This window comes from Apis mellifera, linkage group LG11 (genome assembly GCF_003254395.2).
Source record: "Apis mellifera strain DH4 linkage group LG11, Amel_HAv3.1, whole genome shotgun sequence".
NCBI classification, from domain to species: Eukaryota; Metazoa; Arthropoda; class Insecta; order Hymenoptera; family Apidae; genus Apis; species Apis mellifera.
In genome coordinates this window covers 13,414,684-13,439,616 of record NC_037648.1, presented here as the reverse complement: position 1 = coordinate 13,439,616, position 24,933 = coordinate 13,414,684, and the positions used below count along the sequence as shown (strand labels likewise).

At 32.4% G+C, this 24,933-nt stretch overlaps 1 protein-coding gene and 2 long non-coding RNA genes across 7 annotated transcripts; 1 reads left to right on the top strand and 2 right to left on the bottom strand.

Annotated features, from left to right (window-relative positions):
• The first annotated feature begins 352 nt into the window (after nt 1-352).
• On the top strand, nt 353-16,420 carry LOC410352 (chromatin-remodeling ATPase INO80). Of its 4 annotated transcripts, none has more exons than XM_016914768.2 (28): nt 353-565; nt 708-919; nt 1,169-1,328; nt 1,438-1,517; nt 1,627-1,838; nt 1,912-2,085; nt 2,149-2,445; nt 2,524-2,682; nt 2,758-2,927; nt 3,022-3,238; nt 3,328-3,415; nt 3,493-3,784; nt 3,856-4,058; nt 4,139-4,279; nt 4,380-4,501; nt 4,580-4,872; nt 4,946-5,228; nt 5,313-5,456; nt 5,523-5,781; nt 5,854-5,981; nt 6,045-6,139; nt 6,396-6,468; nt 7,362-7,520; nt 7,595-7,697; nt 8,076-8,188; nt 8,321-8,506; nt 8,596-8,950; nt 14,274-14,704. In XM_016914768.2, the coding sequence occupies exons 3-28, from the start codon at nt 1,195-1,197 to the stop codon at nt 14,702-14,704; spliced, it is 4,911 nt and encodes a 1,636-aa protein (XP_016770257.1). In that variant the 5' UTR covers nt 353-565; nt 708-919; nt 1,169-1,194. The 4 variants fall into 4 exon arrangements, with proteins under 4 accessions (XP_016770257.1, XP_016770258.1, XP_006566517.1 ...); XM_016914769.2 differs by having other exon boundaries at nt 353-643; XM_006566454.3 differs by lacking the exon at nt 708-919.
• On the bottom strand, nt 13,250-13,659 carry LOC102655300. Its single transcript, XR_003305580.1, has 3 exons — nt 13,536-13,659; nt 13,350-13,459; nt 13,250-13,273 (listed from the first exon to the last, which is right to left on the bottom strand). It is a non-coding gene; the product is annotated as an uncharacterized LOC102655300 (long non-coding RNA).
• On the bottom strand, nt 16,311-24,249 carry LOC100578759. 2 transcript variants are annotated; one of them, XR_003305577.1, is made up of 14 exons: nt 23,833-24,249; nt 23,664-23,718; nt 23,374-23,503; nt 22,253-22,550; nt 21,816-22,143; nt 21,524-21,738; nt 21,258-21,329; nt 20,651-21,098; nt 20,319-20,576; nt 20,028-20,212; nt 19,632-19,955; nt 18,909-19,077; nt 18,455-18,843; nt 16,311-18,346 (listed from the first exon to the last, which is right to left on the bottom strand). It is a non-coding gene; the product is annotated as an uncharacterized LOC100578759 (long non-coding RNA). The 2 variants fall into 2 exon arrangements; XR_003305578.1 differs by having other exon boundaries at nt 19,668-19,955.
• Nucleotides 24,250-24,933: the final 684 nt, after the last annotated feature.

Here is a 24,933-nt window from a genome sequence, read left to right as displayed (position 1 = left end):
TTTCATAATTTGAAATAAATTAAAGACATTTATTTTATTTCTTTTAATATAATACAAATACTGTAAGAAAAAATATAAATTAAATTTTTTTACTTTAAAATTGAATTATAATTTTTTATTTATTGCTTAATTTTATATTAAATACATGATGTATAATAAAATAAATTTTAAATAATGAATATTATTAAAACATTGAAATATATATAATCGTTGTAATACTATCTATTTAAAATGCAAATAAAAAATATATTCGTATATTATATGTACTTTATATAAATAATAAAATTATTTTGTCCCCAATAAACGTTGGAAAAGCTATGGATCTTCTATACGTTGATTAAGCTGGCGCCACCTATTGAAAACAAAAATGGTGGCCAACAATATGCCCTATCCCTGCCCTGGTTTTATGGCACGCCAAATGTCTGCGTTCTCTAGGCTTCTTTCTACTATGTATTTCCCTCCGTCTGATACACCCAATTTCGATGTGAACAAAGGGAATCATTTCCTCGCGATCGACCCTATCTTACGTGCTAAATAAGTGGGGCTACTTCTAACCAAACCGAAGGTGATCCAAAACTATCGAATATTTCGCGAAATTATAACCGCACAAGCTCGATTCGTCGTGTCATTCACCTTATATAATGTAATTGGTTACATACAATTCCATACGGCGGTTACATGCCTTTAACATGTATTACCCGTTACAGGAAACAGAAAATAAACAATCTAGCATTGTGGCAATGCAATAAGGAGCAAAATCCTATATGCTTTATTAATACAAAGCACAAGATAGATGTTTTATTTTGCTACATGCTACGTACAAATTATATAAAAAATTTCCTGTCGTCTATGTAACATGTATCACCAAAACCATTTAATATATTTATTGAAATGTCAAATAATCACAGGGTCATATTAGGTTCGTACTCTTGCAGATAAAGTATTTGTTTCCTTGACAACGGGTCTACTGATATTAATATTTTAAATAAATTTCATTAAGTGATTTATTAAATAAATAATTTTTCTTTAAAGTTTTTTTTTAAATAGCTTTTCTTTGATATAAGATCTATGTATATAATATGTTACAAAAAATATAAAAGGTAGATTTCTTATAATAATAAAGGATTTACAACTATTTATTATTGACAATATAATTTCATTATTGTAGGTTGTTGAATTTTATATAAATTGGTAATGACAGATAGAGCACACACAATGAGGTTGGAAGCAGAAATGGCTGCTCCTTTGCATTTGCAAAGATTAGAGCGTAGTCTTAATGTACAGCCTTTTCTAAGGCAAATTAATGAATTGTTTCAAGAACCAACTAGGTAGATTTTTTTTATATTTAATAAAATATGACTTATAATAAAAAAAATATATGATTTATAAATAAATTATGAATCTGATAAAAAATTACTGCTTTATTAATTTCTACAGTGAGGATGACAAATCTGTATCATCAGAATCTTCTGAAGGATCAGATAGTTATCTCGATAATGTTTTGATTCGAAAAGAAGGTCTGTAAATTGTTAATATTTTAAAAATAACTATTTGTTTGTATTTATATTTTATTATTTGAATAATATTTACATTTACTAATAATACTTATAATTATTAATTTTTCAGAGGAAAGAATAAATAAACTGAGACTCTATAATATGACAAGTGTGGGAGAAGAACGACATTGGTTGCAGGATATTTTATTAAGTGATTCGTCAGATAGTTCTGCTTCAGGGTCTGATACAGATAATCCCATTACAGAAGAAGATTTTCAAGAAATGTTGAAGTATCATATACTTAGGAAAAAATATCAAGCACGTTTTTATCAAAAACCAGAAGTGAGACTAAAATTTAAGTTAAAATCAATAAAATTAATAGAATAAATAGTAATAGTGAAATTTTTGTTTTCAGAACATTCAGTACCAATATTATAGTGCTGGTTTGCTATCCAATTATGACAGATTTTTAGAACATCAAAAATTAATAGTTGGAAATAAAAAGAAAAAAGAAAAGAAACCAGAAAAGAAAGTTATGAAAATAAAAAAAGAAAAGATATCGCGTCATAGATCTTCTGAAGATTATCCTGTATGTAAAATAAAAATTAATGTGATATATTTCAAAGATAGAATATTATTATAAATATTTTAGGAAGGCGATTATCCAGATGAAGATTGGGATCGTACTATCCCTAGAGAAGAGGAATTAGATGAAGCTGAATTAGAAGCAATAATGCGCCATCAACCTCGTCAGCGCGGTAGAAAAAAACATAACAATAAAAGTCCAGAAGTAATGGCAATGAGAAGAAGAAAAATTTGGGTAATGATGTCTAAAAAAGAATTAGGAAAAGTACAAAGAGCAAAAACCAATAATCATAAAGAAATGTTAATTAGTTGTAAAAAAGTAGCACAACATTGTATGAAATATTGGAGACAAAAAGCTATGCAAGTGAGTATTGATACATTATTATTTAATTTTATTCATAATTTTAAATTCATTTTTATATTTACATTTTATATTTTATAGTCTCAAAAGAATATGAAAGAGACTATATGGAGAGCTAAACGTCTCACAAGAGAAATGCAATCTTATTGGAAACGTTATGATCGAGTTGAACGTGAAACAAGAAGAAGATTAGAAAAAGAAGCTGAAGAACAGCGAAAAATGGATGTCGAACTTATTGAGGTAATTAATAATAGATATTTTTGTATATTTTAGTTTTAATAAAAATATTTAAATGTGTTTTATTTAAAAATTTAGGCAAAACGGCAACAAAGGAAATTAAATTTTCTTATTACACAAACTGAACTTTATGCTCATTTTATGTCTCGAAAATTAGGGAAAGCTTCTCCCGAAGAACAATTAAGAATTTTAAATCAATTAGATGAAGAAAAAAATCCAAGACTTGTTGGAATTGACGATTATGATAGGTAAGTTTATTAATTATATGCATTTTATTTATTCTATAAATGTTTCGGTAAGTGAAAGTATGTTATAACTTTATTTATTTATTATTATTAACAGTGAAGCTATGAAACAGAAAGCAAAAAAGAATGCTACAGAAGCATTTGATAATGAAAAAGCTCGAGCAAAACAATTTGATACAGCAGCTGCGTCTCAAGAATTACGTCTTAGCGATACACCCGAAAATTTAGAACATCCACAACCTTCGATTTTTAAGGGAAACCTTAAAGGTTACCAACTAAAAGGAATGAATTGGTTAGCTAATTTATATGATCAGGTTGGTCTATATTAAATGATTAATAGAATATAATATAATAAAATTGTAAAATAATATGTGTACATAAATATTTTTCACATTTTCTTTAGGGTATTAGCGGTATTTTGGCTGATGAAATGGGTTTGGGTAAAACTGTACAATCCATAGCTTTTTTATGTCATGTCGCCGAAAGATATTGTAAGTTATTTAATAAATGTTTGTATTTTGAAAATATTTAAAAATGTATAATTTAATAAATGTATTTTTTTTTATAGCTGTATGGGGACCATTTTTAATTATATCACCGGCTTCAACATTACATAATTGGCAACAAGAAATGGCACGATTTGTTCCAATGTTTAAAGTAGTTCCATATTGGGGTAATCCACAAGAGAGAAAAATATTAAGACAATTTTGGGATACTAAAGATTTACACACGAAAGAGGCTTCATTTCATGTAGTGATAACCAGCTATCAATTAGTTATTACAGATTATAAATATTTTAATAGAATAAAATGGCAATATATGATCTTAGACGAAGCACAAGCTATAAAAAGCACTAGCAGGTTAATATTTATTTATTTATATTTACATTTTATAAACACGATACTTTAATATTTGTTTTTTTTTTTTATAGTATGAGATGGAAATTATTGCTTGGATTCAGTTGTCGTAATAGATTGTTACTAAGCGGAACACCTATTCAAAATAGTATGGCAGAATTATGGGCATTGTTACATTTTATAATGCCTACTTTATTCGATTCTCACGATGAATTTAACGAATGGTTTTCTAAAGATATTGAAAGTCATGCTGAAAATAAAACGGGGATTGATGAAAGTAATATATTTTTATTTCACAAATTTTGTATGATATAATAGAATAATATTTCAAATTTAATATTTTTTTCTTATATTTAGAGCATTTATCAAGGTTACATATGATTTTAAAGCCTTTTATGTTGCGTAGAATAAAGAAAGATGTAGAGAATGAATTATCTGATAAAATTGAAGTAATGGTATACTGTCCCCTTACTACTCGTCAAAAATTACTTTATTCAGGTAACAGTGTGATATTTTTATATTAAAAAATTATATTTTAAATTATATTTTTCATAGCACAAAAATTATTATATTAAATGTATTTTTTTTTTTTTGACAGCATTAAAAAAGAAAATTAGAATAGAAGATTTATTGCATTATACAGTCGGTGGTGGTGATACTGCATCTAATGATAAAAATTTTACATCAAACCTTATGAATCTAGTCATGCAATTTCGAAAAGTATGTAATATTTATAAAATTTAATTAATCTTAAGATAATACCATATTCGTATTAATATTAATTTTCATTAATTTTAGGTTTGCAATCATCCAGAACTCTTTGAGCGTAGAGATGCAAAATCTCCATTTTTCATGCATACTGAATGTTATGAAATGCCTGTATTATTATATACAGAAGGACTTAGATATCTTTCATTGCCATCTAAAGATCATTTGCTTTATAATAAGCTGTTTATATTTGCTACTGAATATATACATCGAACTCTTCATGACAGTAACGAAAAGTTACAAAATTCTTTTTCCTTTAGTAGATTTATTAACTTGTCTCCAATGGAAATAAATAAAGTGTTTATCATTGGTATTTTATTTAGGTACATAATTCTTTATATTGAATATATAGCAAATTACATTTTTTTTATAATATTTATTTTATTATCTATTTAGATTATGTCTTGCAACTATAATGGAAAGAAGAATAAAAATAATGCGTTATTGGGAGGATTGGAATGCTGATGAAAGGACGGAAATTCCTATGAATCAAATGTTTCTTTTATCTAGAAAAATTGACTCTTCGACGCGTTCATTGCAAGATTTAATATTTACAAGAAAAATTCTCGAAGGAGAACCTGTATATACACATACAGCTCATGTTATTCATTCGATGCCAGAAACTGTTGCTCATAGAATTTTACGAAGTAGTAAAAAAACTGCTAATCAAACATTAAAGGTTTAGAATTGTTATGGATTTTTTCTTTTTTTAAATATTTATTTGACAATTTGATAAATAAGATATTTTTTTTTTTTTTTATAGAGAATAATGCCTTTAAACAAAACTGAACAAGAAGATACAAAAGTGACTTTGTTACCGGAACATCCTCATCTTCCTAGGTCACCGATAATACGTCATTGTCAACGAACCACCATTCCATCTTTTATTTGCGATACTTATCCTAAGGTTTTTAATTTAATATATATGAGAATTAAAATAATAGAGACAATATAATGAATTAATTAATTCTAGGTACAAGCTAGTCCCCGAAAATTGTATGTTAGCAATAGTTCCGCAGCATGCGCATGGAGAAGACATGAAGAATGCGGTGGAAAATTTGGTCAACAACTTCTTTGGCTTGGTTGCGAAAGAGCTCTTTCTATTGCATCATCACAAGAGAATTCAAACTTTCGTATTTCGACACAGACGACATCAACATTTTCTGTGGAACCAAATGGTGGAATTTCTGCATGTACTCCCATAAATGGATGGTCAAATATCATAGTACCAGGTAAACATTCATTTTTAAAACATTCATTTTATATTTTTTATATATATATTTTTTTTCACAATATTTCTATAGATAAGCAAACATTGGTGACAGACGCCGGGAAACTTTCCGTCTTGGACAGTCTTCTTCGTCGTCTTAAAGAGCAAGGTCATCGTGTCCTTATCTACTCTCAGATGACTAAAATGATTGATTTGTTAGAGGTATCTTTATTTAAATTTGATAAAATAATTTTTACAAAATTTTACACCATGTTTTTATTACAGGAATATATGTATCATAAAAAGCATACATTTATGAGATTAGACGGTTCTTCTAAAATTTCTGACCGACGAGATATGGTTGCAGATTTTCAAAAGAGGTAATTTCATATTTTTTTTTTATTATTTCTTTGGATCATTTTTCTTTACATTATCTTTTTATACGTTTTATTTGAAGTATCTATGCATCTTGTCATGTTCAAATCAGAATCTAATCATCGAAATTCTGATAAAATATATTCAGCGTATGTATCTTGCATTGGAAGTCCTCTAACTGCACCACCAACGTGCCGAATTAATTTACATACAAAACGATGTGTCGACTATTCGATCTACATGAACTGTTTCGTGTTTCAGGGCGGACATATTCGTCTTTCTGTTGAGTACCCGAGCTGGAGGCCTGGGAATAAACCTCACTGCCGCAGACACGGTTAGTAATCTTATCCATGCTTTATTGGTTCGTACCTTGTATGTATTCATCTTCTGATGCTACGAAGCCAAGCGTTTATCTTTTGTTTCTTTTTTCCATGTCCGGAATAAATAATTCAAAATTTAATTGATCGAAAAAGAAAACATACGTGATTTTTTTTTTTTTTCATAATGAATAATGATTTAATCACGATAATTCGTTATTCAATTCATATCTACAATCATCAATTTAACAAAACTCTTGCCTAATTTAATGTTATATTGATTCAATTATATTAATTATAATATTATATATGACAAAAAATAAAATAATATAATTCTTTTTTTGTTTTTTCTCAAGTTTAGTTTGAAATAAAAGATGGGTTTATATGTGATTTTTATATCATTCACAAAAATAATTAAATATTTATTAGTGTAAGAACATATTTATTGATAAGGTAATTGATTTAATTTTATTAAATTTTAATTAAAGCACAATTTTCTTTACATAAATTTATGCTTTGTTACTTTATCAATCTATTGAAATATATATATAGTATATTTTGATCATATATTTTGATAAAATAATATCATGAAGTAATAATAGAATGGATAAAGATTTTTGATCAGGGTCGTTCTTCTGCATTGCCGAAACTGCATTCTATTACAAAAGTGCACGAACATGGACTGCAGGCATTCATTTGCTGATAGAACATATTTGCATATGCCTTCGTTTGAATATCGAGGAAAGAGAAATACCCCTATTTAAAATGTCACGCAAAATAGATATCTAAACTTTGTTCTGTAGATTTCTAATCCTGTAGATTTTAAAAGATACCATTTTTTTTTTTTATTGAAACAGATTTATAAATTTTTTCATCATTAATTTCAATAGAAATAAATTTTATTCCATAGGTGATCTTTTACGACAGCGACTGGAATCCAACAGTAGATCAGCAAGCTATGGATCGTGCTCATAGACTAGGTCAAACGAAACAGGTTACGGTATATCGATTAATTTGCAAAGGAACAATCGAGGAAAGGATATTGCAACGTGCTCGAGAAAAAAGCGAGGTATAAGTATAAAATTATTTTTATAAATTTATTTTTAAAATAAAAAAAAAAAATTCAAATTTAAATTTTTGCAGATACAACGCATGGTAATTAGTGGAGGGAATTTTAAACCAGACACTTTGAAGCCTAAGGAAGTTGTTTCCCTTTTATTAGATGACGAGGAAATCGAAGCGAAATGTAAATATTTTTACTTAAATTCTGTCATGATTATAATGATTATATTGGTTTATTATTTATTCTCAATAATTAGATACACAAAATTTATAGAAATGGAATGAATAGAAATGCAATTGTAAGATTGAGACTATTATAAAATACGAATAATCTGATTGAATGAAAACTTCGAATAGAGAACATTATATCGCATTTTTTAGTTATATTCTTGTGGCAGGACATACGATGGAAAGAGAATACAACAGAAAGAAAATAAAAAAAAAAGAGAGAACATGGTTGCAATTACATTGTGCTCGTTATGCTAATGCTCTAATAACGAATAATAATAAGAAAAGGAATAACGAACGTCCCCTTATACAAGTTTGTGTCCATATATTTCAGATAGTCAACGGAGCGAGGAGAGAAAACAGCACGCGGAGGATGCCCGCTTCGAGTCGAACTTATACCACAAGGAGAGGGAGCGGAAAAGGAAGTTAACCGCGCTTCCGGTTAAGGTGAGTCCGGTTAAGCGTCTTTAGAACAATTATTTTCTTTTATTTTCAGTTTGTTAATTACCAATAAAATTCTATTTATTTATTCTTTTAATTTCTACTATTTTTAATGCTTATTTTTTATTTTTTTATTAGGGCGATGTAAAGAAGCCTTGCCTATCTGATGCAAATGGAGATAAGATTGGGGATATTATTCAAATTAATTCTAATGAAAGTAGTCAAGCTAATAGCGGTATTCAATCATATCAGATTAACAATCATCAGCAAATTCTCGATAATGCAGACGATTACAGTGTGCCAACCAGTCCTGTTAAATCAGAGGTATGTGTCAATATAATTTGAAAATAGATTAAATTGATAAAAAAGTAATTGGAAAAGTAATAAATCTTAAATTTTTTTAATATATTCAGGATGAGACGAGTAACGATGGTCTGGTTGTCGATGTCGATGGTCCAGTAGGAGCATCCTCTGGTGATACTCGACAATCACGAGCGGGTGGTCAGTTTGGAGATCCAGCCAAAGTCAGTCGTCTCGATCATCATATGTCTTTCACTAGTGGATCTAGTGTTCGGATAAGGCCTACAATTCGTGGTACCAGCAAAAGAGGCAGACCTCGTGGTTCTCGCAGAGGAGGGCCCGTTGGTGGGAAAGGTAGAGGACTCCTTCTGCTTCATCCACCATCTACGGGTCTTGGAAGTAGTCCACAGTCACCGGCATCTTTATCTCCGACCAGTACAACTTTAAACGATCAAACTTTACAACATGGTAAGTATTGTGTTCATTAGATTTATTTCCCATTGAAGAAGGTGTATATCTATTTGATGCCAAGTATTTGAGAAAGAAAGTGTATTTATTAATGACGATAGTTTCCTTTCCACTCGATATTCAAACGACGATATCTATTACAAAAATTAAAATGTATTATCAGAGTATTGTATATTTTGTGAAGAATTCTTTTAGAAAAATGTACAAAAATGTAAATTGAATCATTTTGAGATAATAAGTAGATTTCTTGCTGATACATCAAACCATGTAATGTCCATTGATTGAATATTTTAAATATTAATGTAATATAATAACATGATACTGGTTGAAAAAAATTATTAATACGCATCTATTACTGCAATTGACAAATATTAACAACAGAATTAACACTTATGTCCTTATTTATAATTTAAAATGCCTTGAAGAGAATTTTATAGATTTAGATCTTGAATTTCTCCATCCACACGTTTGAAATTCTCATTCAAAAGCTCTTTCCAGCTTAAATCGCTGAGAAATATATGCTGATTCTAGATTAAAATATCGGATGATACGGCTAAGAGGATTAAGCGAAAACTTTCGGAAGGCCAGATGAAAATGACTTTTCGTGACGCACCCTCGAATCGATACATTGTTAATCCCGACTGACTCTTTCACAGATCCACAACCTCCTCCCTTTATTACACCACTTGGTCTGTTTCTCATGGGACTTTGCTCTCGGTGCAAAACGCCCCTGGGCAAAACGCGGATCCCTTGACTGACGTGAAATCCATCGAAATTCCCTCGCGGTTACGTGTTCGCGCAAGTGTTGCAACGAACAGTTGGCACCCTTCCTAAGGGTACGCGATTTACCCTTCGAGATATCTACCCCCTTTGTGACTCATTCTTTCATTCACAGTTTCTATGCGCTCGAGTACTCTACATCTTTTGGGACCGGGGGTGTCTTGGATTTTTTGTCATTTGGACAGTGGTCACGTTTTTGGTCTGAAAGAGTCGATACTGTGGGTTAAATTGATTAGGACGATGGTTTTGGTCTCTCTTTTCTTTTTTGACAATATCTAATATAATTATTATCCTGAAGAAGTGAAATTTCCCATCAATAAGAATTTATAAAATTAACAATATTGTACTACAATGATCAATCACAATAATTAACTATAATTATTTTTTGTTATCAATATATTGGTTTCTTTAAAATAATTTGTATAATATTAAATATTAAATTGAGAAAATGATGAAAAGGTGAATAGTCCAATTTCTAAACTATTCTAAACTATTGAAAATGAAAAATGAGAGAAACAATTCAAAGATAATATAAATGATGTATAGGACAACATTTCACACGTTGCCATGATCATTTTGGGGAAATAAAATGAACAAGAAGAAAGACTAAAACGAGAAAAGCGTGGGAGGAAAAGAGAAGGCTTGACGAAAGGAAGACTGCATGGAAACTAGTAGGTGGCCCTCACGCAATGACACGTGGACCGAAGTTTACGCGGGCAACGTGTACGACACCTTCACGCACGCGCGCACGCCCGTACACTGTTTCGCGCTACATATACGGAAAGGAAAGGGGTCGTTCCCTCTCTCACTTGTCGTCGACTGGAAGGCAAGCGGACAATAGCAGGTGCGGAGCGAACGCGACAGCTGCGATCGATGATGTTCTTCTTAGGTTTTTGGAACTCGCTCACCCCTCTCCGTCCTCTACCTTCCCATTTTCACTATCACTTGGTTCACTCTGCATTTCATTTTCTCCTCTATCCTATATATCTCGCTAATTCTTTTTTCCCACAGTTTCCATTATCTGGATCCATTACCCTCTACTTTTATCCTGAAAAATTTATTATCAATTTTATCCTTTTGAAAAAGAAATATATATATATTGTTATTTATTGTAAATATTATTAAAATAATATTCGTTTTCAATTCTTTTATCAAAAGTTGAAGAAGAATTCCATTCGAGATGCATTTTAAAATAAGAGCAAGATAGCATATGGTCAATGTGAAAGCAAGCAATATGAGATGTCCTCTCTTCTGATCTGCATTTCTAAAACTTTATCCAACGTGATGCTCCTTTATAAACATATTTTCTACCATGTACCTGGAAGAAGTACAGCAATATTATTTAGGATACAAATATCCAATGTTAAATATCATATTAAAACATATTATCGTCCGCATAATTTTTTCAATGAATAACCTTAGCTTTATTATCAATAGAATCTAAGGAAGTTTGATTTTGTGGATTCGTGCCGTACCTTACCGTACCGCGTCGTGTCATCTCCATCAAGTATTACAATATTACTTTCCTCATATTTCCTTGTCATGTAACAGAAAGTAAATCCAACCAGTTTGAATTGGTTAAAAAACTTTCTCGATTATAATTCATAATTCGGCCAATACATATCAAGAATTTACCAGAATCTCCAAAGATCTCGACCAACCAAAAATTCTTTCCACGAATCCCACGGTAATCCCAGGCACGCTTCCACTCTAAAAACCTCATCCATCCTTAGCGTTACTGTAACGAGAATTTGGTGATTCATTATCTTCATTGGGGACAGGAACGACGGTCGTTTAGCCGAAAGGTAGAACCGGCAAAACTATTTCATTGTTTCCGTTTTAGAATGCAATAATTTTCTCCCGGTTCGAGGGTGTTCGAGGTGGGGGATAAGGGGGAGGGGGAAGCGTCCCGAGACACCGCGAAAGATGCCGCGCCGACGAGGAAAGGGAGAGGGGAGGGGAGGGATGAGAGTTTGGCTATGCGTTGTACGGCTGAGATACGGCAGGATAATGCCGAGGAGATAGGATATTGCCAGCCGGACGGTCGGCATTCCGCGGATCCTCGCGTTCCATTTGCCCTTCCAGCTACCTCGAAACCTTCACGGGAACCCTCTTCTTTCTACATACTCCGCTCTATCTCCCGCCTGGGATCTCACCCACGCGTGCTTTCCACCGGAATTCTGGACTCTCGAAAATATTTTAAACCGACCCCTCGATATTCCTCCCCTCTTCTTTTTACATTGAATATTGAATCAATCAGGCAAATCAAAATGCGTTTGATATTATTGGTTGGCGCCAAAATTGAATTCTCTTATAGAAGATTAAGAGAGATTGCATTTCTTTTCATTGAAAAAGTTTCTTCTGAAAAAGATATAGAAAAAAAAATATTATCAATAATTATAGATATATTCTTCTTGATTTTGCAAGTACCATTTTTTTACATACCTCTAGAATCTGTCTCTTGGAAGTGTTGTCGAAAAACTCGAGGATATACGAGAAAACGAATTCCTCCAGCTTTTCCTTCCCCCCCCCCCCCTCGGTTCCTTTGTTATCCGAGTGCTTCAACTTTCTCTCTTTGGCTGGAGAGCATCTTCCTGAAAGGATCGAGAACGTGCCAAGGAATGTGCCAACGACTCGACGAGCGGAACGTGTACGGGGAGAAAAGAGAGAATGGGCGAGAGAAAGAAAGAAAGGAAGGAAGAAAGGAAGGAAGAAAGAAAGAAAGAAAGAAAGAAAGAAAGAACGGAGAAACGTCCTCTCGTACATCCTTGCTCGGCTACTCACCTTCGACCCTGTCACTCACCCCCCCTCCCCGCCTAGATTCCTCTCCTCTCCCGCCATCTCATTAAATTCCTTCTTTCCTTTCGTCCTCGTGGCCGGCTCCTGCGCTTCACGATCATTCGAATAGATGCCGTGGCACGATCCTTCGTCTTCCGTACCGGTGAATAACCGATTAACTGGTCAGACCACTCCAAACGTTAAAACGAGGAGAGCGCATCTGCCATTATTGTATTATAAATGAAAATTCGCGAGCCCTTCAGATTTTCAATTCTCTTTCCCCTGGAAAAAAGGGAATTTTCAGATTTCTAATGATAAGAAAGAATAAAATTAAAGTATATACTTTTATATATTGTGTTATAAGTAGATAACAAATGGTAGTAATCTTCCATTATTATATTATAAATGAAAATTCGCATTCTCTTCAGATTTTCACAGAGATTCTCTTTCCCCTAGAAAAAAGGGAATTTTCAGATTTCTAATAATAAAATTAAAGTATATACTTTTGTATATTATGTTATAAGTAGATAACAAGTGATATAATAATAATAATGGCGCATCTGCCATTATTATATTATAAATGAAAATTCGCAAGCCCTTCAGATTTTCATAGAGATTTTCATAGAGATTTTCCCTGAAGAAAAGGAAATTTTCAGATTATGAATTTTCAGATTTCTAATAATAAAAAAGAATAAAATTAAAGTATATACTTTTATATATTGTGTTATATATTGTGTTTCACAGAGATTTTCAATTCTCTTTCCCCTGGAAAAAAGGGAATTTTCAGATTATGAATTTTCAGATTTCTAATAATAAAAAGGAATAAAATTAAAGTATATACCTTTATATATTGTGTTATAAGTAGATAACAAGTGGTAGTAATCTTCCATTATTATATTATAAATTTGCATCCCCTTCAGATTTTCACAGAAATTTCCAATTCTCTTTCCCCTGGAAAAAAGGAAATTTTCAGATTATGAATTTTCAGATTTCTAATAATAAAAAGGAATAAAATTAAAGTATATACCTTTATATATTGTGTTATAAGTAGATAACAAGTGGTAGTAATCTTCCATTATTATATTATAAATGAAAATTTGCATCCCCTTCAGATTTTCACAGAGATTTTCAATTCTCTTTCCCCTGGAAAAAAGAGAATTTTTAAATTATGAATTTTCAGATTTCTAATAATAAAAAAGAATAAAATTAAAGTATATACTTTTATATATTTTTATATTGTGTTATAAGTAAATAACAAGTGATAGTAATGGCGCATCTGCCATTATTATATTATAAATGAAAATTTGCGTCCCCTTCAGATTTTCACAGAGATTTTCACAGAGATTTTCACAGAGATTTTCAATTCTCTTTCCCCTGGAAAAAAGGAAATTTTCAGATTATGAATTTTCAGATTTCTAATAATAAAAAAGAATAAAATTAAAGTATATACTTTTATACATTGTGTTATATACTGTGCTTCACAGAGATTTTCAATTCTCTTTCCCCTGGAAAAAGGGAATTTTCAGATTTCTGAAAATAAAAAAGAATAAAATTAAAGTATATACCTTTATACATTGTGTTATATACTGTATTTCACAGAGATTTTCAATTCTCTTTCCCTTGGAAAAAAGGAATTTTCAGATGTCTGAAAATAAAAAAGAATAAAATTAAAAAGTATATATTTTTATATATCGTGTTATAAGTGTTATATACCTTTTATGCATTATTTTTGAACAAATAAGAAAGAAATTAAACGACGTTGCAGGGGCGCAAGGGAGTTCCGGTCCAACGGAAGGGGACGGTCCCAGTTCGGTGGGTCCCATGGGTCCGGTTGGGACGTTGGGCCCCCTGCCGGGGAGGGGCGGCGGCGCAACGATTCGACGGGGCCCGGGGCGGCCGAGATTGAGGCCGACGGGTCCTGGCCACCAAGGGTATCGCAACCCCGGCCACCACAATGGAAGAAAGGTTCAACGACCGCTTCCGGTTCCTCTGAGGTCCCAGCAAACAATCGCCACCGTGAACCAATCGCAGAAATCCTCGTCCCAACGTGGATCGTCCGGCTCAGGTCCGTCGATCTCGTCCTCGTCGATGGGAAGCGGTGCGTCGTTCACCTCGTCGGGAAGCGAGTCCAGACCGTTTGGATTCTACACCCAGCAACAGCAACAGCAGCAGCAGCAATCACGAGGATCGTCCTAGCTTCCGGAGGGTGAATTCCTTCGGGTGATCCTCGAGGGGGATTCGTGAAGGGGGATACGATAATACATAATACCCGAAATGCTGGCTCAAAAGCGACTGGATTCGCGAATATTTTCCCTGAAATTAAACGAAGAGTTTCTCGTTTCAAATTATTATTATTTTTATCATTAACGCCATATTGGCTTGCTTCTTTTGGAAAAGCATGAGAAGATATTTTATATGTACATGGGAGGAGGACTTCAAGAGAATTGTTCAATTGCTTCCAAGTCTGCTTTTAAGCCTCGTTTCATTAAGCCTCGTTTGGAGAACATTAAACATGTAAAGAAAGAATTGTGAATTCTTTGATAGATCAACAATTGCTGGCTTTTATTATGATAAGCTGGATATAGCTTTGATTTTCATAAAAGGATCTTGAATATTGTGCTCAGTGAATAAGAAACAATGAGAGTGTAATTATTATTCTTTTATTGCTTCTTTTTATGGTTATTATTATTATTATTATTATTATTACTATCTTTTTTTTTTCCTCTCTAAAGAATTCTGGACTTGATTTAAAGTAATAAAAAAAGTGTTACTTGAGAGAATTCTAACGCTCAAATAGTGCAATTGAAATCTTTTTAAACGGATCAAAGTAGTGTTCATTTGTCAATGTTCACAATTTGTGGATTTGAAGAAAAAAGGAAAAAAAAAAAAGCGTTAGTGAATTTAAATCTATTTAGCTGGAACTGCGAACAAACTCGGAAGCGATTCCATCCATCGGATTCTTTCCGTTCTTGACAAGAAGAAAAATGAAAAAAAAAAAAAAGGAAATTTTATCACGTGATTTTCGAGCATTTGACATTTAAATATCGTATCGAAGCGATGTTATTAGAAATTTATTTAATCGAGAGATAATAAAATTTCTTAGAAATTTTATTCTTTACTCAATGAGCTGTGTAAAAAAAAAAATGAAAAAAAAAATATATATATATATATATAATTAAAATAACTTGTCAATATTTAATAAATCATTAAGGGACAATTACAATCTCGTGTGAATCTTCTCAAAGGGGAGAAAAAGAATAAAAGATGAGTAAATGAATAAACTTAGCCTTGAAATTTTAAAACATGCGCGCTATCGTTTAGGCAATTTGTACAAATTAATCGTGCCACTTGTTATTAGGTACTTAATAGGACAAGTTTAACAAGTTAGCTGGCTTAGGAAACACAAGGTGAAATTCAACGAAAAGATACGAAAAGAAATAAATAGTGGAAGAATAAAGTCGGAAGGAAGAAGAAACGAACGTGAAGGAAGTGTGTTTAACAAAAAAAAAAAAAATGCGAAAGAATAGAGGTTAGAATAAAGGAAAGAAAGATTTGCCAAGAAAGTTCTTTACACTTTCTCGAAACACGGAAGACAAAGGAAAAAAAATGTCTAATTAAGCGTCTAAACAGCACTGTGAGATAGATTTTAGCTTTTATTTCATGATTTATCATATTCTTGTGTATAGAATTCGTTCAATCGATACGATTAAAACGTATCGAGATATAGGGAGAAATTTCAAATGAGAATAAAAATGAGGATCATTGGACGATTGATCGAAAAAAGGAAGAGTAGAAATTAGAATCTTTTTTCTTTTTCTTTTTTTTTTCTCATTAAATCGATCGATCAAACCGATTGTTCAAAGAAATGGAGGTGAAAAATAAAAAAGAATAAAAACTTACATTCTCCATCGATCCTCGTTCTTTCACTTTTTTTCTCTTGCCTCTTCTTCTGCCTCTTCTCTCTTTCTCTATTTCCATTCCTATAAGATATTACAATTTGTCGAATGCTATAGCATTATTCCGTCATTAGGCTCGATTAGATAATATTTTTTACGCGTGTTATGGACCGTCATTACTTCGATTCAATTTGTAAAAGAATGGTATTTATATTAGCAATAAACGATGCAAATGGCCACTAACTAATTATTAATGTTCACATTATTTTTAGAACCTTTATTTCTTTCACGAAATATCTTTAAATTATCTCCATTATTATTTGCGTTGTGTCAAAATTAAAATCTCAAGTATGTAAAACTTTGGAATAGTTCAATATTGGAAGAACATCGACCACAAGATTTCACACGCGTATGCGAAATGGAAGAGAGAAATAATCTGCAAAAAAAAAAGAAGAAAAAAAATACTTTCTCAGAAATGAGATTCCTGTGTCGTATTTATTTTCCACGGTACATTCCTTGCATCGCGACGTGCGTGTTACGAGTGTCTGGTTACTGGTTTTTTGCGACGATACACCGAAGTGAACGAGGTAAATGAAGTAAATGGATGAACGGTGAATAATGGATGAACCAACGCTAGTGTCACCGACGTATAAACGAGCGCTATTTCTTTCTTGTTGTACTTTCAGCGCAAACTCACGAAAATATCCCGAGATACCATTTAAATTTAATATTACAAATATCGTGTAATGTTCCTAGAACAAAGAAAATATACATATATATATATCATAGATAATAAGTAAAGGAAAAGAAAAGAAAAAGAAAAAGAATAAGAATAAGAACGGCACTGACCTAACGCTGACAGTAGAAGATGTCGAGAGAAAGTCAGACACATAACTGTTCCATTATGATTCGGTCGATAAAGAAGAAGAGAAAATAATCGTGAATTATTATATGATAATGAATCGAAATTATAGACTGATATTCGGTATAATATTTGGTATAAAAGTGCATTTTCTACAATTCTTTTTTTTTTTTTTTTGTACATTGAGAAAATAACATATAACGAGGAAACTGTAATTTATCGAAATTAGTAAATTGATATTATTCATTATCCATCTTCATTGACACGTAAATTATATTCCTTGATCGAATGTTAATAACAACAAAACTCTCGATGATTATTTTAAAATTTTGAAATAATAATTTTTAATTCTTTTTTTTTTTATTTTAATTTTATGAAAATTGAATCTTGATAATAAGTTGATAAAATATCGTTCATAATATTCATTCATTTTAATTTCCAAATAACTTTATTACTCTCGTGAGTATCTCATCAAAATTTCACCCGTTACCCAAGAAACTCGCAGAATTTCGTATCGAGTGAAACCAGGAGGAGGCCATCGCGTTATAATCATCGATTCGTACGTAGTTATACGAAAGGACCGAGGAATTCTTTGGAAACGAGATTCCAACACGATCGGAGACGTCGTGACAAGAGACGACAGAGGCACGCCTGAAACCCGAGGGCGATGATCATCGACGCGATGCAAGCAGCTGCTGGCTGGAGTCGCGTCATCATCTGCGTGATTGCCTTTGATGTCGATCATTCTCTCTCTGGTTTCGAGACAGAGGGCCAACGCAGCGTTTCGATTCTCCATTTTTGCACCGCCCACGTATCGGTTGACTTGACGCCGTGGCAACTCTACCATTATTGTGTTTCTGTCTTCACGCCCTTTTCATTTTCGACTCTCCAAGATCCGTCGATAAAGTAAGGGCTTCTGTGTATGGAGGGGGAATAATCGTTGCACCTGATAGAATAATAATAATAATACGGCTTAATAATACAATTCTTCAATTCTTTCATATTTTTTTTTCCTTTCTTTTTCTTCCATTCTTTCCTTCTTATAATTGTGATTCAATTATTCCTTAGAGATATCGAAAGCTTGAAAAAGAGAAAATTCAATTAATATTTTTTAATCAAAAGATTTAGTGGAGAAACTCAAATATCTTTTTTACCAAAAAAAAAAAAATTGCATTATTTTATACTTACAGAATCTTTTAACTTCTTCTCCTCGACAGAATTAATAAAATATTAACGGACTTGGTCATTTTATACAAACGGCATTCACAATGTTCCTGAAGGTTCCTTTGCAAGAACTAGAAACTGTCGAGTGGAACTAATCGTGGCAGCTGGAGAAATAAATTATTTCTTCGATGCAACAAAGCAAGGGGACTATTCACCTAGATTCTCTTTGATCGAGTTCAGATGAAAAGATTAATATATTTTCACTTAAAAGATTATTATTTCCCTGGAGTAACGGAACAAGGCCATAAATATTCAGCGATTGAAAAGGTGAATCCAATTCGAAGAAACATGTGCAAATTAAATTTCCAGAAGTTAGTTTTCGATACTATAATGTGTTTAATACCCAAAATATCCTGTAATGCACAGAGTATTAATAATATAAAATGTATCGTATAAAAAGAAAAAAACATATACTTACTTATATATATATAAAGCCCGCATGGCTTTTTATTTAATGCAAATTGCTGTTTCTCCAAGGTCACATATATATGTTTCTTCCAAGTAAAAAAAGAAAATTGCAAAATGATCACATATACATTTTGCAACTTGATAAACAATCATAAATTGTTCCAACCAATATACGTATCCTATAAAAGAAAAAGAATTGCATTGCAGTATGAATTTTTACAAATTTCTTTGCAGTCCCTCTTTTGTTATCCAACATTTATACAAAAATAATAGTATAAGCTATGATATATTAAAAGAAACGATCTTACAATCTTTAGGAAAATTGAGACGTATCAATATATCAATCTTCTAAAAGAGTAGGTAAAAATTGTTTTACCAAAAGCAAAAAAGGAATCAATTGCAATTCAGTAAACGCGAGGCAAACGCGATGGAACTTGGCGAATACGAAATTCCAGGTATCGCACAAAGCATCGAATTATCGGCATCAATTTTTCCCCTTGCGAAAAATTCAAAGAAATTATCGAATTGATTATCGTACGAAGCGATTAAAGAGCAGCAGCCGCACAGATGCTTAATTTTCCAATCGATCAGCCAAGAGAAAAGCCGGGCGAGAAAGAAAGGAGCTGAGAGGAGGATCGACGAACCGGACTCGATCAATTTTATGTCCCCCGGATCGACCGATTGTCCGATGGTGGCACGAAAGAGAGACGAGTAAAGAGGAGAGGACCGAGACCTTGCGATGCACCTGCTCTCAGGTGTACGTCCGCACCTTCCATCCGCGCGTGCAATGCATCTTTCTTCCCTCTCGTTCCATCCTTTCATCTTTTCGTTTCGCTCTCTCCTTCTCTCTCCCATTTGCTCCCCGTGTTTTCTTCTCCGGCTTGCTTCCATCCAACTCCAATATGCTTATTTCAGAAACATTGCCAGTGAATGTGTGAGCCGATGTTAAGATCCTTAGTTAAAGATTCCATGGTCAAACGTTTGATAGCAGTATCGCTCAAGGCCGACAAACAACAAGGAGATTTTTTTTTTTTTAAACCAGTTAGTGGTTCTTTTCCTAAAAAAATTTCGACTGATTAATGATTAATTGATGAATTTATCGACAATTTGTTATTTTTGGAATCGATACCAGGTGTTCTCGATTTCTGATATTGTCATTGTTGGCTTTTATCTGAAAATTCATTTTCCTGTAAGTAAACTTGAATCTTGTCCTCCTTTCTCTTGGGAATTTTTTGAGAAAATTGAAGAGATAATGTAGCAGGATCTCAGGAACCAGTCTTATCAGAAGTAGGTAATTCGAATCATTGGGAATGCCTGGAAAGAAATTATAAAAGAATTGAGTGTATTTTATATACGATATATTTCGAGGCAAATGAAAAAAAATCTGTGTCAAACAGGACGAAGAATAGAAAGCACGTACCAGACAATATAAGATCTTGTAAATTAAAAGCGTGACGAATAGAAACCAGTTCATTAATATGTATGACTGTAACTGCGGTTTTTAATAACTTCTATGATAGTTAACCGCAAAGTCGAGTTACAATAAAACGGTTCCTTCGTCACAAACATGGTACCATTCTCACGGACCTTGTTGTGTCATCGCATTTATTAAAATCTTCAAGTTATTTAATCTCTTTTTCGTTTCATTGCTACGAAGCAAATGTTATACCGACGCCATCTGCAAAACATTTCATTATTAATTAATTAATTACAAGTAATTTTTTTGAAGAATTATATGTTCAAGTATTATACCAAAGTATTCATCATATTTAGATGAACAATATTTTTATTAATTATTATCGATTATCCAAATATAAAAGTCGTAAATTGATTGATCGATTGTCCCGCGAGAAGAATACAATTAGTCATACGACGACATTCTTTTAAATTCTTTAGACAGTTTGATCGGTTAATTAATCAATGGAGGTGCAATCGATCCACGATCTTTTCGAGGACATGTTGCAACCACGACTGACAGGTGTTCCTGTACAGTGACGAATAATTTTCTTCGTTTCTCGGAGGTTACTGGCTGACTATCCCGGAATTTCCGGTCTTTCAATCAACAGTGGTTTGTTTCCTCGATCCAGGTCTCGCTTGAGATTAATTTTGACATAACTTTTCGATCAATGTCCCATATCTTTCACACATTTTTCAACGTTAATTGACCGTTCATTAAGTTCTCTCAGTTTGACTCAGTTCACTGAATGGGCGATAAATTAGTTTTCATTAGTTACAAATTCAATGTGTTTAATGTTCTTATTAGCTGATAAAGATCTATCGATCAAGATCACGAAATATTAAATAATCAGGATCATAATAGATATATGATTCCATTAATTTTCATTAGTTTACTATTTACCTTTGTGATTTCCTCGAAACAAGAAGTCAATTGGATGGCAATTGTAATTAATTAAAAATTCAAGCTCGTTATCTGAAAATTCATTAATTTTAATACATTATAAATAATCAGTAAAAAATCAAGAATAAAAGAATATTATTTTTACTTTTTATTCCAATTAATTGATTAAATGATTTTATAAAATTAAATTATATTAAAATTATTATTTAAAAAAAAAATTAGAATTTTGATACCATCGAGAAGATTTATGGATTAGTTGAATATACCAGTTTAAAAAGATGCGTTTCTATGGACAGATAGGATATTATCCTCTGGAATCAACAGGTGAATCATCTCGTAACAAGAATATTCCCCCGTCGCCATGTCCAACTGAAATTTAGCCAATTATAGAGACAACGATCGTCAGTGCGTGATTAAATTTCGACAGACGGGATGTTGGCACGTTTTATATTTCCATTTAATCCTGATTAAACTGGAAAAACTAGAAATCAGATATAATTTATAATTATAAGATGAAACAGGATATTTTTTTTAAAAAAATAAATCCTCCCCGATCACCTTCCTGATCTTGATCAACTCGTATCAATTCGATTACACTTATCCTTTCACTTAATTATGTGAATACATAATGACATTTTTTTGAAACAGTATGATACATTTACAAAAAAAAAAATTAATCAAAAAGAAGTTGTAACACAACTTGATATCATATATAAATAAAATCTTTTTTTTAATCATTTTTCTTTGATTTTCATCTAAATAAATTAGATAAAAAAAAACATCCAATTTACAAAGTTCGCTTTAACTCTCCATGTTTAATCATTAAACATCTTGTATCCTGTATATAACCAATGCGATTTTCACGAGGCTGAATAATGGATGAGATCTGAAATGATATTATCAATTAACAATGAATTCAAATATATTGCAAAAGAATATTAAAAAAAATATATATATATTATACATTTAATCATTTAAGTTAATTTTATTCCTACCAATGGTTCCCCTCCGATTCCAAAAAAAAAAATGGCGACCACCGTTCGTATCAACGTATGGTAACCGTTGAGACACGACGGTTAGTTGCAAAAAGCCCATCTCCCAGGCTGTTCAGCTGCATTAGAATTCAAGGCGCAATTATTAGCGAACTAATTATAATTAGGGTGGCGATATAACGTTGGATATTGTGTGTCCATGCCGGTGTTGATCGCATCGGAAGTCAGTGGGCCGTGTGTGCGACGGTTCCCCGCGCTTTTTCGTCGGCAATTACATATTTCTGCCAGCACGGCTCGCCTACTAACGAATTGAAACTTTTATTTTGGCGTGTGAAAGAATGAAAAAAAAAAAAAAAAAAAAAAAGAAAAAAACGAAGGAGGAACGAAATTAACGGAGTGAAACGATACACCTAACCGCCCTTTAGGTTATGTTCAACGCGGTGATCCAGCGGGACACCGATTCGAGAAAGGAAGTCGTACCATGATGTCGGCCTGACTACGTTTAGAACACCCTGATATTTACATATGTATTAAGCTTGTTCCTTCTTACATTCGATCGTTACGCGAAACATGAGTTTTCTGTTTCAACAGAAAATTGAGAGAATCGTAATAATAAATGAAAATGAAAAGATAAGGTTAAGTAATTTGAGCGAAACGAAGATCACTTTGGCATGTAATTCATTGAATTTTTTTCAGATACGGAAAAAGTTGTGAAAGAAATTGTGAATTCAATTGTAAAGATTATTTTTCCAAATAACGGAAAAATCATTAGATGTTAAGAATCTGTAAAAAGAATTTTTTGAACGCAAGAGAAATAAGTATGATTGACGATATTATCTTATGAATTAACAATGTCTTCCGAAAGGGAGCAATGGAACGGAAGAAAACTAGAAAGAAAAGAAGAATTATCGTATCCCATTATAATTAATCTCCTGGTAATTATAGGGTTCCTGCTATCGCGTGAGATTATTGATACGCCAGATGCGAGATTTTAACGTGGCCAATTAGTGTCGAAGAAGCGGAAAGCATATCGTTCGATACAAGCCCAAACGATAGGTGGCTCAAGCGATATCATCGTACGACTGCCATATCGAATATAGGATGAAAAAAATATATAATACTACCCAATAAATTTGCTTATCGTGCGTTATTACAAAATTCGTTCCGTTCTCTTTATAATAAATCTTCCATCTTTCTTTATTTTTCATACAAGTACTTTCGTGAATTTCAATCCCATTAATTAATGGACAGTTCCTAAAAAAAAAAGAAAAAAAATTACAATGCGATCTTTGATAATAAACCGAATGACAACCTCGTTATTTTCTCTTTTCTTTTTTTGTCAATTTTAATATAAATATAAACATGCAAATTATCAATGATTATGAAACATATTTTTAATTTTTGTAATTCTTACCATTAAATATATTCTTCGTTGATAGAAAGAAAACATTTCAAATTCTTGATATAATCTACAAACGATCAAAATAAATATTAACTCACAAGTATCAATCAAAACATATTTTTCTGTTATATAATAACATACGGTTTCATAATAAATTTCATCATAATAAGTTACGACGAACCATATATCGTGTTTCAAAATATTGTCTCTCGAGTCATCGTCAGTCGATGGTTTTGCACCGATGTCGAGCGTTGTTTCCTTAGGCGTTTATCCACCTAACCTCAAATACAGTTATACGTTTGTAGCATGGAACAGGTTTAACGTTGACAGAAAGCTTGTGAACTTGTTGTCTTTCCGTACAGACGACAATTAATGACGTTGTAAGTCGCGAGGCTCGTTTGCGATCATGGAATAAATACCGCACGTGGATTTCGCGGAGAAGAAGTGAGAAGGAGAGAAGAGAGAAGGAGAGGTAGAAGCACTCTTTGCGGGCGGGTCAATTAACGGCATCGTTAAGCGGCGTGACTCGCTTGTAATCACGAGAAGGATTTCACCGAAAGAAATGGAACAACGTGTACGCTCCTCTTATTATGAATTAGTTAATAAGCATTGTAAGTCTGCCTCGACCTAACGGCCGGTGAAGTTCACTTTCTAGAGAGATTCGAGATTTTTAAGATATAATAATTGAGATTCACCATTGTTCCTTTTTCTTTTTCCATTTCTTCGTTCTTCTTCTTTCTCTGGTGTAGAATAATACATTAGTAAAAATGAATTAAGACAGGAAATTAATTTGAATCGATAATACCTTCTCTTGATTTCACATTCTCTTTGGACTCAATAGAATACTCTTGCTTTCTATGCTTTGTTGTTGTTCTGCTTGTACAGATGCTTGTCAGATTGTTAAAATAAAAATTGAAGAATGGAGAAGAATGCAGAAGAAAAATCATCATTTCTAAAAGTATACGTTTTCTGAAACACAAAATTATTTTTATTTCAATTTATGTATCATAATCAATCTTTGAATAATTGTTTCTTTGAGATCAAAATAATTAACCAATTTGTTTTTGTAAATTAGAGAGAAGATAAAAGAGCGAAAGAGAGGGAGAAAGGTTGGCCCGGATAGGATGACCTTGAAAGAAGGTTCCTGGAGGAGCGCCGAAGGGTCTTCCACGGAGAGCAGCAACGAGGCAGAGGAGAAACTGGGTAGCGAGACGGTGTAGATACGCGTAAGGAAGCGTAACGCCTACGTAGAGCCGAGCCTCTGACTCGCGACTTCCGGTCA

What these genes read in the sequence shown, in the direction of transcription:
- LOC410352 (XM_026443648.1), top strand. Translation starts at nt 1,195, where the DNA reads ATGACAGATAGAGCACACACAATGAGGTTGGAAGCAGAAATGGCTGCT. An exon ending in TCAAAAATTACTTTATTCAG is followed by an intron (nt 4,280 to 4,379) that starts GTAACAGTGTGA and finishes TTTTTTTGACAG; the next exon opens with CATTAAAAAAGAAAATTAGA. An exon ending in CCAGTCCTGTTAAATCAGAG is followed by an intron (nt 8,507 to 8,595) that starts GTATGTGTCAAT and finishes TAATATATTCAG; the next exon opens with GATGAGACGAGTAACGATGG.